The sequence below is a fragment of the Scylla paramamosain genome, unplaced genomic scaffold, assembly GCF_035594125.1.
Source record: "Scylla paramamosain isolate STU-SP2022 unplaced genomic scaffold, ASM3559412v1 Contig2, whole genome shotgun sequence".
NCBI classification, from domain to species: Eukaryota; Metazoa; Arthropoda; class Malacostraca; order Decapoda; family Portunidae; genus Scylla; species Scylla paramamosain.
Window position 1 is genome coordinate 1855001 of NW_026973667.1, and position 17500 is coordinate 1872500.

At 41.7% G+C, this 17500-nt stretch overlaps 1 protein-coding gene across 4 annotated transcripts in view; it reads left to right on the forward strand.

The window, feature by feature from the left end:
- The window catches only part of LOC135095983 (testis-expressed protein 2-like), a 16442-nt gene extending 7649 nt beyond the window's left edge, over positions 1 to 8793 (forward strand). For 2 of the 4 annotated variants that reach the window (XM_063997143.1, XM_063997140.1), the window contains 9 exons: positions 651 to 677; positions 1263 to 2368; positions 2575 to 2689; positions 3626 to 3749; positions 4862 to 4995; positions 5282 to 5498; positions 6068 to 6206; positions 6857 to 7072; positions 7229 to 8793. In XM_063997143.1, coding sequence (XP_063853213.1) covers positions 651 to 677; positions 1263 to 2368; positions 2575 to 2689; positions 3626 to 3749; positions 4862 to 4995; positions 5282 to 5498; positions 6068 to 6206; positions 6857 to 7072; positions 7229 to 8212 — 3062 coding nt within the window. In that variant the 3' untranslated portion in view covers positions 8213 to 8793. The remainder of the gene's footprint in view (positions 1 to 650; positions 678 to 1262; positions 2369 to 2574; positions 2690 to 3625; positions 3750 to 4861; positions 4996 to 5281; positions 5499 to 6067; positions 6207 to 6856; positions 7073 to 7228) is intronic. The other 2 variants (XM_063997142.1, XM_063997144.1) reach the window with 1 other exon arrangement.
- Positions 8794 to 17500: the final 8707 nt, after the last annotated feature.

Genomic DNA, 17500 nt, shown 5'->3' on the forward strand with positions numbered 1-17500 from the left:
ATTGTAAGTAAAGGACAGACCGAGGATGTTCAGTGTAGAAGAGGGGGACAGTTGAGTGTCATTGAAGAAGAGGGGATAGTTGTCTGGAAGGTTGTGTCCAGTTGATAGATGGAGGAATTGAGTTTTTGAGGCATTGAACAATACCAAGTTTGCTCTGCCCCAATCAGAAATTTTATAGAGATCAGAAGTCAAGCATTCTGTGGCTTCCCTGCTTGAACTGTTTACCTCCTGAAGGATTGGACGTCTGTGAAAGGACGTGGAAAAGTGCAGGGTGGTATCATCAGCGTAGGAGTGGATAGGACAAGAAGTTTGGTTGGCTGTGTCGCACCTTTCCTGTGAAGGGGCAGAGGTGAACCAGTGTGTGCTGTAGGGCCTTGTTGTGGTCTGAGGACTGGAGAAGGTGTAGGGTAGGAAACAGCCTTATTGTGAAGGGGCAGTGTGTGTGTGTGTGTGTGTGTGTGTGTGTGTGTGTGTGTGTGTGTGTGTGTGTGTGTGTGTGTGTGATTGCTAGCCTGATATAGAGATAAACTACCACTACTACTATTACCACTACTACTTCTACTACTACTACTACTACTACTACTACTACTACTACTACTACTACTACTACTACTACTACTACTACTAACACTGTTCCCTCCTTGCCGCAGTCCTGGAGGAGCCTCACCATGTCACAAGTAAGGAGAGAAGTCAGAATTGTAAACTTTTGTTGGACATTTTTGTTTGCAAGTCACAAATTTGGGTTTATCTTTTTTTTTTTTTTTGTTGCTGTTGTTGTTGTTGCTGTTGTTGTTGTTGTTGTTGTTGTTGTTGTTGTTGTTGTTGTTGTTGTATTTAAACTTTCTTAGATTTTTACATACACTGCCCATTCTCTCTCTCTCTCTCTCTCTCTCTCTCTCTCTCTCTCTCTCTCTCTCTCTCTCTCTCTCTCTCTCTCTCTCTCTCTCTCTCTCTCCCCTTCCTCCCACCCTTATGCACCTCAAACCACCCCAAACACCCCTAACCTAGCCTAACCTAACGTAACCTAACCAAACCCCAACCTAACCAAACACAACTCACCCCAAACTTAACCTAACCCATCCTCTCTCTCTCTCTCTTTCTTTCCTTCACGTACACCCCCTGTCAGCCTCACCCTTCAACACCCCCCAGACACCCCTCTTCTCACCCCTTAGACCCCAAGAACGCAACCAATCTGCCTTACACACTTAAAATGGCCACCCTTTTCACTGTCACCCCTCTCACACTCTCTCTCACCCCTACAGAAGAAGAGGACAGCTTCACCGACACCTCCTGCAGCCTGGACGCAGGTGCGGGCTCCACAGCAAACATGGGGAGGGCCGAGTCACTGCGAGAGGCATCCCCGGTGAAGGAAGCCCTCGGACGTAGCCTTGGCAAGCGTTCCTCGTCTTTAGACAGCTCCAGTGGGGGTGTGGATGGCCTCCCCCCCTCCCAGGCCCCGCGGGTGGGTGACGGAGGGGGTGGTGGAGGAGGTGGAGGGGGTGGAGGGCTGTTGTCGCGGATTACTAAAACATTCGAAGACAAGATCAACGAGATTCGGAAGGACAAGGAAGGAAAGGAGAAGGAACGGTTGTGTGCCAGCGAAGGGTCAACGGAGAGCGATGGGGGAGGGTCAAGTGGGGGGCCTGACCGCTCGCCGACCTGCCCCGCACCCCTGACCGGCAAGAACGAAGATCTGGTCCCGGGGGCGCTGTCAGGGTCACCTCCCAAGACCAAAACGACCCTGGTGCAGGACATTACAGAACACACCAGCAAGATTAAGTCTGAACTGGGGAGCATCAGGCCCAAACTGTCCGAACTGCGGCAGCGGCGGTCGAAGGACGGGGCGAAGGGGAAGGACTCGAAGGGCAAGGACGTGAAGGGGAAGTCGTCGGTGTTCACGTCACTCCTTGGCCGCGACGAGGGAATGGGAGAGGAGATGCTGCTTGAGATTGACGAAGGGGAGGTGGACCGCGCGGAGGAGGCCATCGAGGCAACCACAGCATTCCTACAGGACGCCGCAGGGACCCCAAGCTCCCCCACGCCCCTCATGGAGACCCCCACAGCAGAACCGATCAAGGTCGACACCACAGTCACTCTCAAGTCTCAAGTTCTAGAGGTTGCAAGTCAGGTTCCCTTCACAATGTCATTCTTCTATAAATTTCTGACGGCTCTGTTTGTCGTGGCGTTTATACTCCCCCTGCCGGCCTTCCTGGGGGGGCTCCTGGTGGGGGTGATGGTGTCTGCGCTGGTCATGCACTGTATCCTCCACTTCCTCCTGCCCTCGGGTGGTGATGGCGGTGGTGCGTTTGTTGATGATGGCCCTGTGGTGCTGAAACTGCCGACTTATGAGGACAAGCAGCTATACAAGGTGTGTGTGTGTGTGTGTGTGTGTGTGGGAAGGAGAGACACAGAGAGAGAGAGAGATGTGTGTGTGTGTGTGTGTGTGTGTGTGTGTGTGTGTGTGTGTGTGTGTGTGTGTGTGTGTGTACATATCTTATATAGTTACCAATTTATTTCATTACCTCACAGAAAAACAAAAAACTAACCTAATTTCCCACTCATCCACTTTCCCAGGGGTGGATGAACAAGCTGGAGGGAGAGTACAGTCCAGACACCTACCATGTTTCCCACACCCACTCTGTGCTGGTCAGACTGCAAGGGTCTAGGCTCAAGATGGACTTTCCCAGGGGTGAGTGGGCTGGGGAGGGGCTGAGAGAGGCTGGGAGGGGCTGGGAGAGAGACTGAGTTGTATGGATGGATCTGACGAGAGGGTGAGAAGTGCTAAAGAGGTCTGCTGATTTTCTGAGGGGTGTGGAAGGCCTGGCAGGGTGTTGGCTGGCCTCAGAAGGGTGTAGAAGGGAGTGTATTGATCTAGGGAGGTACTGAGGGGATGTAGAAGGCCTGGCAGGGTGTTGGCTGGCCTCAGAAGAGTGTAGAAGGGAGTGTATTGGCCTGAGTAGGGGAGTGGAGAGGTGCTGAGTGGCTTAACAGACAGCAGAGTAAAGGTTAGCTGTCATATTCATGGTCTGGGTTAGGTTAGGGCTGGATGGGCTAAGACAGGTGAGGGATAGCTTGCTGCGGCTGAAATGTGGTGCTTGACGAGTTACTGTAGTGTGTGTGGTGGATGTGGCTGAGTGAGGAGTGGTTAAGTGGAGTGTGTGTGGATGAGTGGATGTTGGTGCAAGGGAATAACTGAGAGAGAGAGAGAATGGCAGGACTGGAGAACTGCGAAAATTAATGTTGTCGGGAATAAATGGAGGTTCCTTTTTTGTTCCATGGAGGTCATAACAGTTGGTCACAGATAAGCCACCGCACAGCCAGTCACACCCCAAGACTTACTTAACGCTGGTCTGGGCTGCGCAGTGTTGCCAGGTCATTTATTTTGCCAAACTTGTGCTCAGCTTGACTAACCAATAAACTGACGCACACACACCAAAGTTTTTTTTTTGTGAATTTAAGTATGTGTTTGGCAGTGTGTGTGTGTGTGTGTGTGTTGGGGGGGGAGGGCAGGGTTAACTACTACTACTATTACTACTACTACTATCCCAATTACTACCATAACACATCTAACCTCTCCCTCTTTCTCTCTGTCTCACCACCACCACCACCACCACCACCACCGCAGGCAAGGTCCCTAAACACGCCCGACTGAAGGAGGAGATAAGGAATCAAACATTTACTCATCACTTGGAGTACGACCTCGCCGGCAGCCAGGTCATGCTGCTGCCCAAGAACCTGCCACGCCGATGGTCAGTGCCCTAATGCTGGTGTTACTACTGCTATTACTGCTATTATTATTATTATTATTATTGTTGTTGATATTGCTAGTGTATGTGTGTGTCAGGAAGTTAGTTCTTTAGATATTGTGATGAGAGGGGTGACTGAGATGCTGGGGGAGGGAGTGAGGGGTGACTGAGATGCTGGGGGAGTGAGAGAGGGGTGACTGAGATGCTGGGGGAGTGAGAGAGGGGTGACAGAGGCTGGGGAGGAGGGAGTGAGGGGCCATTGTTGTTGTTGTTGTTGTTGGGAAGTTGGGTGCCACAGTCTGTAGTGCCCTGAAGGTGCTGGCAGCTGGTGGAGGAAGATCATGGTGCCTGAGTGTGCTGGGCCAGGCTGGGGTGTTGGGGGGCACCAGGTCTGCTAGTGATGGGGTGTGGATGTGTTGTGGTGGCAGTGAGTGGAGGAGAGCAGCGTGGTGGAGGTGGTGGCGTGGGCAGCAGGTGTCAGGTGTCTCTCCCAGTGTGAGTTGCAGTCCTTCTATAGGTTGGCGAGGTCAGTCTGGTGTGTGGGAGAGCAGTGGGCCTCGTTGCTGCTCTGTCAGCCACGGTGTTGCCACAGCGTCGACGTGGGAGGGGACACACTGAAGGTGGACAGTTAGTGGAGCAGGTGGTGGATTTAGAGGCAGAGGGATTGGTGGTGGATGAGGTGGAGGGCTGTGAGGGAACCCATATAGAGTTGTGGAGCAAGGGGAGGCGTGGCTGTTGGTGATGCCCTCCTTGATGACAAACAGTTCAGAGGTGGTGGCCGGCGACCTTCAGCCAGCGACAAGGGACCTGGAGGGGATACACTGCAGCACCCACTGATGGAGGGGAGGCAGGAACCATTAGTGTGTGTGTAGAGAGGCATCATGGTGTAGCATTGTCAAGAGAGGCTGAGAGAGAGAGAGAGAGAGAGCGTGGTAATAAAATAGTAATGATAAAACTATTTGTACATTTTCTTAGTTAATTAAATAAAGAAATAGTGAAATAAACTGGATATACATACAAACAGGAGCAAATTACTACTACTACTACTACTACTACTACTACTACTACTACTACTACTACTACTACTACTACTACTAACTCTCATTTCTCTGTAGGCTGTGGAGTCGCAAGTACCCAATCTGCATCCAGCTGGCCGGCTGTTCCAAGGAGAGCTCCCCCTCCCCGGTCTCCATCACTTCCACCCCTGCCGGCTCAGCTCACGGCAGCCCCATGCATTTCGCCAGCCCTGGTAGGTGTGGGGGGTGGGGTGTGGTAGGAAGAGGAGTGGTGATGGTGGTGGTGGTTGTTGTTGTTGTTGTTGTTATTGTTGTAATTTTTTTTTTTTCATTATTATTTTTGTCTGTGTGTCTGTTTGTCTGTCTGTTTCTTCCTACATCCTAACAAAAGACACACACACACACACACACACACACACACACAACACACACACACACACACACACAACCCCAAAACAACAACAACAATAAATAAAAAAAAAACAAAAAACCTAACCTAACACACCTCCACCCACACAGGGCCACCCCCAACACCTCCATTCGACCTGGGGGGGCGGCAGGGAAGCTCGGAGAGTGGCGAGGGGAACTGGAGCCTTGAGAATAATAGATCGTCAGGTGAAGATGAGCTTATGTCATCTTCACTGGACATGGCATCGTTTGAGGAGGTGACCAGGGACATGTGTCAAGAGAAAATGGTGGTGCTGTTTGCCAGGTGTGACCGCGAGAAGGACGACTGGTGAGTGTGAGAGGGAGAGAGGGAGAGAGGGAGAGGAGGAGCAAGGGGGCAGGTAAGGTGTTGTATGTTAGGAAAGAATTTGTCAAAGGTTTGTTAGTTTATGTTCATTGTGTTAAGCTTGTGTGTGTGTGTGTGTGTGTGTGTGTGTGTGTGTGTGTGTGTGTGTGTGTGTGTGTGTGTGTGTGTGAGAGAGAGAGAGAGAGATGAAGTGTGTTTTCTTGATTCATGGGTAACAGAAAGAGAGAAAAAAACAGAGAAAATTGATTGGTAATTTAGAGAGAGAGAGAGAGAGAGAGAGAGAGAGAGAGAGAGAGAGAGAGAGAGAGAGAGAGAGAGAGGTCCACAAAGCCCATAACTTTAAACCCCATTCACTCTAATACAAATGTGACCTAACCTAACCTAACCTAACCTAACCTAACTTAACCTAACCTAACCTAACCTAACCTAACCCAACTTAACCTAACCTAACCTAACCTAACCTAACCTAACCTAACCCAACCAACCTAACCTAACCTAACCTAACCTAACCTAACCTAACCTAACCTAATCTAACTTCCCCCTCTCCCAAGGTTCCGGAGGTTAGTGGCTGCCTCGGTGCTTCCCCCAAGCCGCCCCCAACGGTCCTCCCCCAGCCACAAGCCCCTGCAGGACCTGGGTGACACTATCCTGCTGGAGGGACTGTCTGACACCCCACTGAAGGAGGGCCAGGTAGGGCGGGTCAGGTCAGGTTAGTGTAGGTTGGATAGGTTTGGGCAAGGCTGAGATATGGAAAACTCGGCAGTAACTCCCCACAATGCATCGCGCTGTGTATCTGTGACGTCATGTAAACAAATGTGTCACTGGAGACCCCGCCAGCTGTGCCTTCAAGGAACTCCACATCAGCTGACTTACCTGAGGGTGCCCAGCGTGTCACCACCTTGACGCCCCAGAGTGTGACGGCACGGCTCGGCTTGTTACGCCTCGTTGGCTGCCCTTGTGTACGTCACCGCTGTGCTTGGGCAAGGTTCATTCACCATTCCTGCCGTCATCCCCATTCCAATTCATTCTCACTCATATTTCTTCATCTATTCCTACTCGTATTCCCGGATAGGTGTTCTCATTCTCATATCCCCCATTCCCACGTGTTCCCATTCCCACATTCCCATTCCTGTGTTCCCATTCCTGTTTTCGCATTCTCACACCTATTCCCACTCATATATTCCCATTTCCACTCATTGCTATTCCTGTATTCCAGTTCACATACCTGTATTCCAGTTCCCACTCCTGTATTCCCATTCCTACTCCTGTATTCCCATTCCCACATACCCCTCCTTTAAAAAAAATGCCATTCCCACCAATTCCCATATTCCCTTTTCTAGGAGAGCAGTGGAAGCAACACCCCACCGGAACTGTCGTTTGAACGCTACATGGCCCGCCTCCTCTACCAGCCCCCCTCGTCTGCCCCTGCCTCAGCACCCCCCTCCACCACCCCCGGCCCCGCCCCGCCCCAGGACCCGGCCAGCGTGGCGTGGATCAATGCACTTGCTGGCCGGATATTCTATGACTTCCTGAGAAATCCGTTTTGGGCCAATAAGGTATGTGTGTGTGTGTGTGTGTGTGTGTGTGTGTGTGTTGGGGGCATCTGGTTTGTTTGCTTCTGTTTTCTTTCATTACTCTTTCATCTCTAATCTTATCTCCTCCTCTCCTCCTCTCCCTCTCCCTCTCGCTCTCCGTGTCTCCCCCACACACAGGTGCAAGAGAGGGTGCAGCGCAAACTCAGCAAGCTACATGTTCCGTATTTTGTTGGCGACCTGGTGGTGTGTGGGGTCAGCATGGGGTCGGCCACGCCCCACCTGCTGGCCGCCGGCACCCCACACCTGGACTCCCGGGGGCTGTGGGTGGACCTGAGTGTGGAGTACTCCGGCAACTTCACCCTCAGCCTGGAGACCAAGCTGGACCTCATGAAGCTGAAGCGATCTGGCGAGCTGGACCAGGCGCAGCACACCAGCCTGGCCCAGTCCCTGCCGCCCAGCCCCGGGGAGCCCGCCCACCCCAGGGTGTACACGCGCTCCCCCTCCTCGGACAGACTGCTGAGGAACCTGCACTTTGACACGGACACGGACGACAGCGTGGAGTCATCCAGCGAAGAGGAGGAGGAGGAGGAAGGCACACTGGCCGAGGCTGGCCTGCCGACGGGGGGCAGCGGCCCCACGTCGCGGCGCTTACTGCGGCTGGTGGACACCGTGGCGGCCTCCCGGTACTTCCAGCACGCGGCAGAGTGGCGGCTGCTGCAGCGCGCCCTGCAGGGCGTCAGCAACACCAGGATTGAGCTGAGCGTCGAGGTGCGCCACCTGTCTGGCACCCTGGCGCTCAACGTGCCCCCGCAGCCCACAGACCGCCTGTGGTACGGCTTCCGCGGCGCCCCGGAGCTCACCATGGTGGCTCGGCCGCGGCTGGGCGACCGCGCCCTCAGCCTGCCCATCCTGGTGGAGTTCATCCAGCGGCAGCTGAAGGTGGTGTTTGAGAAGGTGTTTGTGCTGCCCAACATGGATGACCTGGTCATCCCCATCATGTCCCCGCTGCTCCCTGGCCAGCACTGCCCCCCGCGGCCCCCCTGGGAGACCACACACCCCCACTCCCCCCCAGACGCCCCCTTCGCTCCCCCACTGTCCCCCCCAAGGGCCACGCCACAAGTCATCACCCCTATAGTAAAGTTTACGCCGTCTTCACACTGATCTGACTCTGGCGGCCAGCACAAGGTTGTCTGTGTGTGTGTGTGTGTGTGTGTGTGTATACATGTGTGTGTGTGTGTGTGTGTGTGTGTGTGTACGTCTGTTTGGTTCTAGTGGTGTTTTTTATATCTATTGTGTGCGTTGGTGTGTGTGTGTGTGTGTGTGTTTCTTTTTCTTGTAAAGTTTGTGTTTTTGCTCTCTCTCTCTCTCTCTCTCTCTCTCTCTCTCTCTCTCTCTCTCTCTCTCTCTCTCTCTCTCTCTCTCTCTCTCTCTCTCTCTCTCTCTCTCTCTCTCTCTCTCTCTCTCTCAGTATACCAATAATTAAAAGAAAATTGAGTCAAAGAAAAAAGATAAAAACATAAATAGAGAAAGACGAAAAATAAGAATGATAAATGAAACAGAGAGGAATGAAAGAAATAGGAATAAATGAAGAACAAATGAAGGAGTAAAGGAAAGCAAGAAAAAAAAGGAGGAGGAACTAGACACACACACACACACACACACACACACACACACACACACACACACACACACACACACACACACACACACACACACACACACACACACACACACACACACACTTCTCCTCCTCCTCCTCCTCCTCCTCCTCCTCCTCCTCCTCCTCCTCCTCCTCCTCCTCCTCCTCCTTATTAGCTCTCTATCAATTTATTTTATTATTATTATTTATTTAGTTACTTTTGTATTGTTATTTTTTCAGAGAGAGAGAGAGAGAGAGAGCTGCAACCCAAAAAAAATAGTTATTGTTTAGGTCGTTAGGTGACTAGGTTAGTAAATAGGTAGTTAATGTACTTATGAGATTACTTACTACTACTACTACTACTACTACTACTACTACTACTACTACTACTACTACTACTACTGTTACCATCAAAATATTTCTTTATCTTTTCTACTACTACTACTACTACTACTACTACTACTACTACTACTACTAATGCTCGTCCAAGATCTGGTCAATAGTTTGTAATTAGAGAGAGAGAGAGAGAGAGAGAGAGAGAGAGAGAGAGAGAGAGAGAGAGAGAGAGATGCAATGATAAAAACAAATATTTTTTATCAATTTCTAAACACACACACACACACACACGCACACACACATGTACGCACTCCCAAAGGATTAGCATGTACGCAAAATAGTTATACGCACATAGATAGTGAAGATAGGTCAGGTCAGGTCAGGTCAGGTCAGGTTAGAAGTTTATTTTGTTTGTCTTTTTTTATCTTGTATTTTTGTTTATTTTATTTTATTTTCTATTTCTTGTTTTTTCTTTGTTCTGTTTACTTGTTTTCATTCTTTCTGTGTGTGTGTCTGTTTGTCTGTCTCTCCTGTTATCAATTATGTCTTTTTTTTATTTTTTATTAAAGTCTTTTTTTATTTATGAGTTTTCTTTTTTGTCTTTTTTTCCCTTATTTATTCATTTCATTATTTATTTTTTTTTTTTTGTAATTTTTAGTTTTTCTTTCATCAATTCTTTCTTTTTTTTTTGCTAAAATTTTTTTTTTCCTATTCATATTTTCAAAAATTTTCCAGATCTTCATTTCAACATTTTTTTTCCCAACATTTTTCCAATCCTTTTTTCTAATTATTTCATTTTTATTTATTTATTTATTTTTTTTATACAATATCCCACTTTTCTATTAATTCCTTTTTTATTTGCTTATTTTCCAACATTATTTCAAACATTTTCCCAACAATATTTCCAAATCTTCCTTTTTTTAAACCTCTTATTTATTTCTTATTATTTTTCATCTTTTTATCAGTTTTATTAAATTGACTGCGATTTATAGGAAGGAAGTAACAGGAGACAGAGAGATAGACAGATAGATAAATAAATAGATAGACAGATAAACAGATAGACAGATAGATAGAGAGAAATATTTTGTTCAGCTAACGGCTAATGTTATATTAAGCAATATTATAATATTGTGTTAGTATATTTCTGTATTTTCATTGATTGGAAGGGCTGTGATGCTGTGTATGGCTGTGAAAGACTCTGTGTTGGTGGGAAGAGGCTGGGTCAGGTTAGGTTAGGTTAGGTTAAGTTAGGTTAGGTTTGGTTAGGTTAGATTTAGTTAGGTTCGGTTAGGTTCGGTTAGATTAGCTTTGGTTAGGTTAGGTTTGGTTAGGTTAAGTTAGGTTTGGTTAGATTAGGTTAGGTTTGGTTAGGTTTGGTTAGGTTAGGTTCGGTTAGGTTAGATTTGGTTAGGTTAGGTTTGGTTAGGTTTGGTTAGGTTAGGTTAGGTTAGATTTGGTTAGGTTAGGTTAGGTTACATTAGGTTAGATTAAGTTAGGTTTTGTTAGATTAGGTTAGGTTAGGTTACATTAGGTTAGGTTTGGTTAGGTTAGGTTACATTAGGTTAGGTTTGGTTATGTTAGGTTACATTAAATTAGGTTTTGTTAGGTTGGGTGAGGTTAGGATAGGTTTTGTTAAGTTAGGTGAGGTCAGGGTAAGTTAGGTTTGCTTAAGTTAGGTTAGGGTAAGTTAGGTTAGATGAGGTTAAGTTTAGGTTTGGGTAAGTTAGGTTAAGTTAGGAAAGATATGAGGTGTGCGTTAGAAAAATAAATATATCTTCAATATACACGAAAAGAGAGGAAACTTTTGTCACTTATACATAAAGGAGAAAATTATCTTGTGTATGCATTAAGAAACCGGGCATTTATTTTGTGTAGACGTGGAGAAACAGGAAAAAAAAAAAAAAACATCTTGCATACATAAAGGAAAAAAATTGTATACATGAAAAAAAGGGAAAAGAAAATTTAATCTTGTATACATAAAGAAAGTCAATAAATCTTGTATACTTAGAGAGAAAAGGGATAAATAAATCTTGTATACATGATAAAAAAAAATAATGTATACAAAGAAAAGGAAAATAAATCTATACATAAATAAAGAAGGAATGTATACAGAAAATTAATAGAAATATATCATACATATACACAGAAGAAAACAAAAATAGAAATAAAATAAATAAACAAAGAAAGTGAATAAAGAAAGTAAAATAAAGAGGTAAATAAGAAAATAAAAGAAAGGAAAGGCATGTTGAATTATACAAATTCGACATAATAAAAAAAAAAAAATGTAGAAATACAGTAGAAGGTTAATGATAGTAATAGGTTTTGTAATTATTATTAGAGTTATTTTTATTGTTTTAGTATAGGCAGCTGTGTGTGTGTGTGTGTGTGTGTGTGTGTGTGTGTGTGTGTGTGTGTGTGAATTTTATATTGTATTTTTTTTTTTTTAGTTTTCATCTTTTAACTCATTTTTTTATTATTTTATTTTATTTTTAACTTTTCTTTTTCATTATGTGTATATGATTTTAATTTTCTTGTTTTCTTTTTTATGTATATATTTTTTTTTTCATTTTTCCTGTTTTCCCCATAAATTTTAAGCTTTATTTTTTCACTTTCTTTTCTTGTAGTTAAAAAAAAGACGTATTTTTTTTAATTTTCTTCTTTTTATTTCAGTTTTATTTTTTGCATATTGATTTTTGACGTTTTTTTTTTCTTTCAATTGATGTATTTTTCATCTTTTCATATAATTTCATACTTTTCAATCTTTTCATTTTCTACTTTCTTAATATCCAACATTCAGAAAGGAGACACAGATCTCTAAAATATCTTTTCCTTAATCCTTTCTGATTATAACATTAATTTTACACGGGAAATTTTCAGTTTTCTACATTTTCCCTTTGTATTTGGAGTGAAAATTTATCTTTGTATAATATTTTCGTAACCTTTCTTTTTTCATGTATGGATTTTTTGTATTAATTCGTATTTTCGTATATTTTTCTCTATATATTTTTTTTTTATTGTGGAAGGGAAACTGAACTTTAGATATCTTTTCCTTTCTTGATATTTTTATATCTATTCTTGACGTATTATCAATATTTTACCTCTAGATTTTTGTATTAATTCGTATTTTCGTATATTTTCCTATTTCTATTAATATTTTTCTGTCTATTCTTGACATATTATCAATATGTCTGGATTTTTTTGCATTAATTCGTATTTTCGTATAATTTCCTATTTTTATTTTGTATTTTTGGAAGGGAAACTGTGTGTGTGTGTGTGTGTGTGTGTGTGTCTGTCTATATATATATATATATATATATATATATATATATATATATATATATATATATATATATATATATATATATATATATATATATATATATATATATATATAATCTGTGTTTATATTTTCCTTTCTTTTTCTTTCTAAATATTTCTAAAGTTATATATGCAAGTATTTTTTAAAGTAATTTTTTTTTCTTTTTTTCCTGTTCGAAATTTAATTCTTTTCTCTTATTTTGTGTACTAATTCTGTTTTTTTATTATGTATTTTGTGTTGTTCATTTCTTTATTGTATTTAGAAAGGAAACATAGTTATTATTGTTAGTATTATTGTTATTATTATTATTATTATTATTATTATTGATGTTGTTATCATTATTATTGTTTTCTGTGTGTCTTTTCAATTTTCTATGTATTTTTAAGTATTATCAATATTTCTCTCCTAAATTTATTCAGAAAGGAAGTCTGTTGTTATTATTATTATTATTATTATTATTATTATTATTATTATTATTATTATTTTTATTACCATTTTTATGTATTTCTAAATATTATTATTTTTCTCCTGTATATAATTTTTTTTTTTCTACAATATTCAACGTGCAAGTTATCTTACGTCTACAAATTTACGTCTATTTTCGTATCCCTCCGATGAGCATCTCCGTATACATTAAGAATGAACCATTTTTTTACGAGTATCTGGAGACGTCCACACAGCGAGGCATATTTTGTATTCCTGGGTGGCTTTGCACATAAACATTTCTCTCTATGTATTTTTTCACTGTAGTATACGACGCGAGTATTTTTGTGTTAGGCTCTAAGAGGACAGTGATGGGAAGCAGCCTGCCAGGGGGGCGTGCCGGCTGTGCTGCTGTGAACCTTTGGTGTATTGCTCACTTATACTGTAACCTATATAACCTAACCTAACCTAACGTGACCAAAACCCTATCTAATCTCGTCTGGCGTAACTTGACCTGACCTTAACTAACCTAACCTAACAACTAACCTAACGTGACCAAAACTATCTAATCTCGTCTGGCGTAACGACCTGACCTTAACTAACCTAACCTAACCAAACTTAACATAACCTAACCTAACCTAACCAGATTTGACCTAACATAATATAACTTAGGAAATTTTCATATTCAGGTTTTCATTGATAACAAACATATCAACTTAGCAGCCAGTATGTGTGTGTGTGTGTTATTTATCGAAAGTAAAGCTAAATATGAACAAATTTTCAAAAGTGTACTGCCCAAATAGATGGAAAAAGTGTATTGTTTTAAATTTTGAAAAGGTGTACTGCCCAGTTATCAGGAAGAACGTGTATCCGAAAAGCCTTAAAAAAAAAGAAATAAATAAAAGAAAAGGAAAAAAAGTAGCCTCACAAATAAAATAATAATGATAAAAAAAAACTGCATAGACCAAAAGTTTGAAAAAAGTAACTATAAGGAAAAAAATAAATAAAAAAGAAATATCCGTCTGAAATTTTTATAAAGGTGTACTGCCCAGAATTTTGAAAAGCGTACTGCCTGAAGATTTTAAAAGTGTATTGCGTAGAAATAAAAAAAAAAAAAAGAATATTGCTTAAGTTTGCTGTTGTGGTTGTATTAGTGGTAATAAAAAATAAAAATAAAAAAAATAAATACAGTGGAAAGAAAAGTAGAAGAAAGAATGAAATAAATAAAAAAAAGAAGGAAAAAATTAATAAAAGAAAATAAGAGATTAAGTTCGAGAGAAAAAAAGAAGAGAATATATATAATGCAAAAATGAGAAAACGAACAAGAAAGAAACACAATAAATAGGAAACAAAAGGAAAAATAAGAAAAGCGAAATTGGAATATACAGAATGAGAATATATGAAGATTTGCAAGAAAAAAAAATATAGCGAAGGAAAATAGATAAAGGGAATAAAAATAAATATAATAAATAAAAAATAGAGAAGAAAATAAATACAAAATAAAGATAAGTAAAGGAAAAAATATGCTTAGAGAAAAAGAAAAAAAAAGTGAAAGGAAACGAGAAAACTAGAAAAAAAAAACAAAAGAAAGAAAATAAAATAAAAAAAAAACAAATTAAATGGTTGTAATAAGGAAAATAACGAAAAAAGTAAATAGATACACAAATCCTACAAAATAAATAGATAAATAAATAGAAATAATAGCAAAACTTGTATATAAAATAGTCAATGTTATTTTTCGTATTTCGTATTATTTTGCAATACCAACACACGGGCCGAAATATGCAAGTCCCTCCTTAATTCGCTCACTAAGGCCCTGCTCTCCGTTTTCTATTGCTATATTTAACACTAGTCTAAACTGTAGGTGGGTGTTTGGTACCAGTGTGTGTGTGTGTGTGTGTGTGTTTCTTTCACCAAATCTCCATCGGTTACCATAGCAACGTGCAATCTGTCCTCCCATTGGCCAGTTCAAAAATCCTGCTAGCCAATCAGATCCATTTGAGCCGCTTATTCGACTTGACCCATTGCATTATCTACCACCCACTTAAATGTTCACGTAGACACACATCACCATCACAGTAGTTAGTTTCCCACACCAGTATTCACCCAAGGCCTTTTAGATTCACCCTCCCTCCACCCACAGTCCACCCTGGCTCCACCTACAGCGTGGTTATAAAGATTACCACGCGTTTCATTATAGACACCCCTCACGCAGCCCGCCATTCCCTACCCAGCTCTGTCAGTCTCCCTCTTCCTCTTTCATCTTCGTAATAATTCTTTTCTCTTCCTCCTCTCCTTCATCATACACCTACTATTCCTCTTTTCTTTCTTTTTTTTTTATTTATTATTATTTTACTTTAATTTGTGCGTGTCTAAATCCATCTTTAGTAGAGAAGATCGTGTTTTGAAAGGTGCTAATATGATTGTGAAAGCTTGTGTGTTGATAGTGATGATGAAGAAGAGAAAGAGAGAGAGAGAGAGAGAGAGAGAGAGAGAGAGAGATGATGATACTGTGATGATTATTGACTGAGTTATAATGATGGTGATAATGACGATGCTAATAGTGATGATAGATACAAACTTTTTATAATGATAGTGATGGAGACTGATAGTGATAGTAGAAGTATAATGATGTCAAGATGAAGATGGTATGTTTGTTATAATGATAGTGAAGATGGTGATGGTGATTTGAAGGTGAAGGTGATAGTGATGATGATTTGGATGATGATAGTGAGAGAAAATGATGATGCGAGTTTCTTTCGTAATGTAATAATGAGAATAGTGATGATGATGATGATAGTGAGGTTGATGATGGTGACGGTAATTTTTGATAATGATGGAGATAAAAAATAGTGATGATGATGATGATGATGGTGGTGAAAATTGATGTTGTGATGATTGATGATGACGGAGACACATTATTGATGATGATGATGATGATGCTGGTGGTGGTGGTGCTGGTGGTGGTGGTGGTGGTGGTGACAGTAGGACGCAATGATGATGACAAAATTGGTGAAGACAAATTTTAATGATGAAGATGGCAGTTTTGATAATGAGGGAGATGAAATTGCTGCTGCTGACGATGATGATGATAGTGAAGATAGGAATTTTGATGATGATAGTGAAAATAACGATGAAGATGGAAACTTTCGATAATGATAGGAAGAACTGTGATAATGAAGGTGATGGTGAAGCTAGATAGATAATGATAGTAAAAAAAAGTCCTCTAGAATTAATAATAATACTAATAATGATGATGATGATGATAGAGAACCATAAATGATAACAACAACAACAACAACAACAACCATTAAATAAACAATACAATTTTGATAACGAGAACACATATTTAGATAACAAAGAGCGGCCAATTTCACGATAACAATTCTGGGATTATGATAGAAGATAGTTAAATAAAAGAAAAATAAATGATGGGATTGAGAGAAAATGCTTGTGTGTGTGTGTGTGGGGGGAGGGAAGAAGAGGGAGGAGGAGGAGGAGGAGGAGGAAAGGAAGATGATGAGTAGGAGTTAGAAGAAGAGGAAGAGGACAAGAAGAGATAAAAGTGAAGAAAACTGGAGGAGGGGGTGTGTGATAAAGAATAAAAGAGAAAGTAAAGAAGGAATGAAAACCATCTTCCTTTCATCCTTTCATCCTTCTTTCCTTCCTTCTCTTTCCTTCCTTCTCCAAAACATCTTTCCTCCTCTTTCCCTCCTCCTCCTCCTCCTCCTCCTCTTTTTCCAGTGATAAAATAGATGCATAACAAAAGATAATAAAAAGGAAAGCATTTTTAACTAATATTCCCACGCTATTTTCATATTAAACACTTACATACAGGGTGAGTCATAAAGTGTGGCGACTGAGGCAGGGGAGGACACGGGGACATGGTAACACTGCTGGACTGACGCTCTCTCTCCTTCATTTGTTGGTCCACACTCACTCCCGTCTTGTGTTGAAGTGTGAGGCAAACTAACACTATTTTCTATTAAGTGTAAGGTAGCGAGTTGTTTTCACTTAGATCATGTGGTATTTAAAGGTTTTGGCGTGAATAGTGTATAGATATTGGTGTGAATAGTGTTTTGCCTCACCCTTCAAGACAAGACGGGAGGGAGTGTCGACCAATCAGCGAGTGAGCGAGTTTGACCAATCAGCGAGTGAGCGAGTTAGTGAGTGACTGAAAGCATGTCATTGGCAGTAGTAATAGTAGTAGTGGTAGTAGTAGTAGTAGTAGTAGTAGTAGTAGTAGACCAGCCAATGAGAGCGTCAGTCGAGCAGTGTTACCATCTCCCCTGCTTCACTGCCACACACTTCATGACACACCCTGTATAGCTGTGTTAAATACATATCGTGTATGGTACTTGTCTGAGTGTGTGTGTGTGTGTGTGTGTGTGTGTGTGTGTCAGTAGGGAATTAATTTAAATATCTTATTAGGAAATTAATTTAAATATCTCTTCACATGTCTCTGTGTATGTATGTATGTACGTAAACAAGAATACCCTCCTATGTACGTAAACCTCATGTACGTATGCCTCATGTACGTATAGATGTGTATGTACGTCAAATCCATGTATACCTTTAAGAATACATACATACAGTGTTAGACAGACAGACAGACAGACAGATATAATTTAAAGATTCGTAAAGTTAGAGAATTTGTAAGTGGCATTGAAAAGTGAGTGAAGTGAAGTCGTAATGTGATTATAAGTAAAGAGTTTGTTAAGTAAAGAGTCTT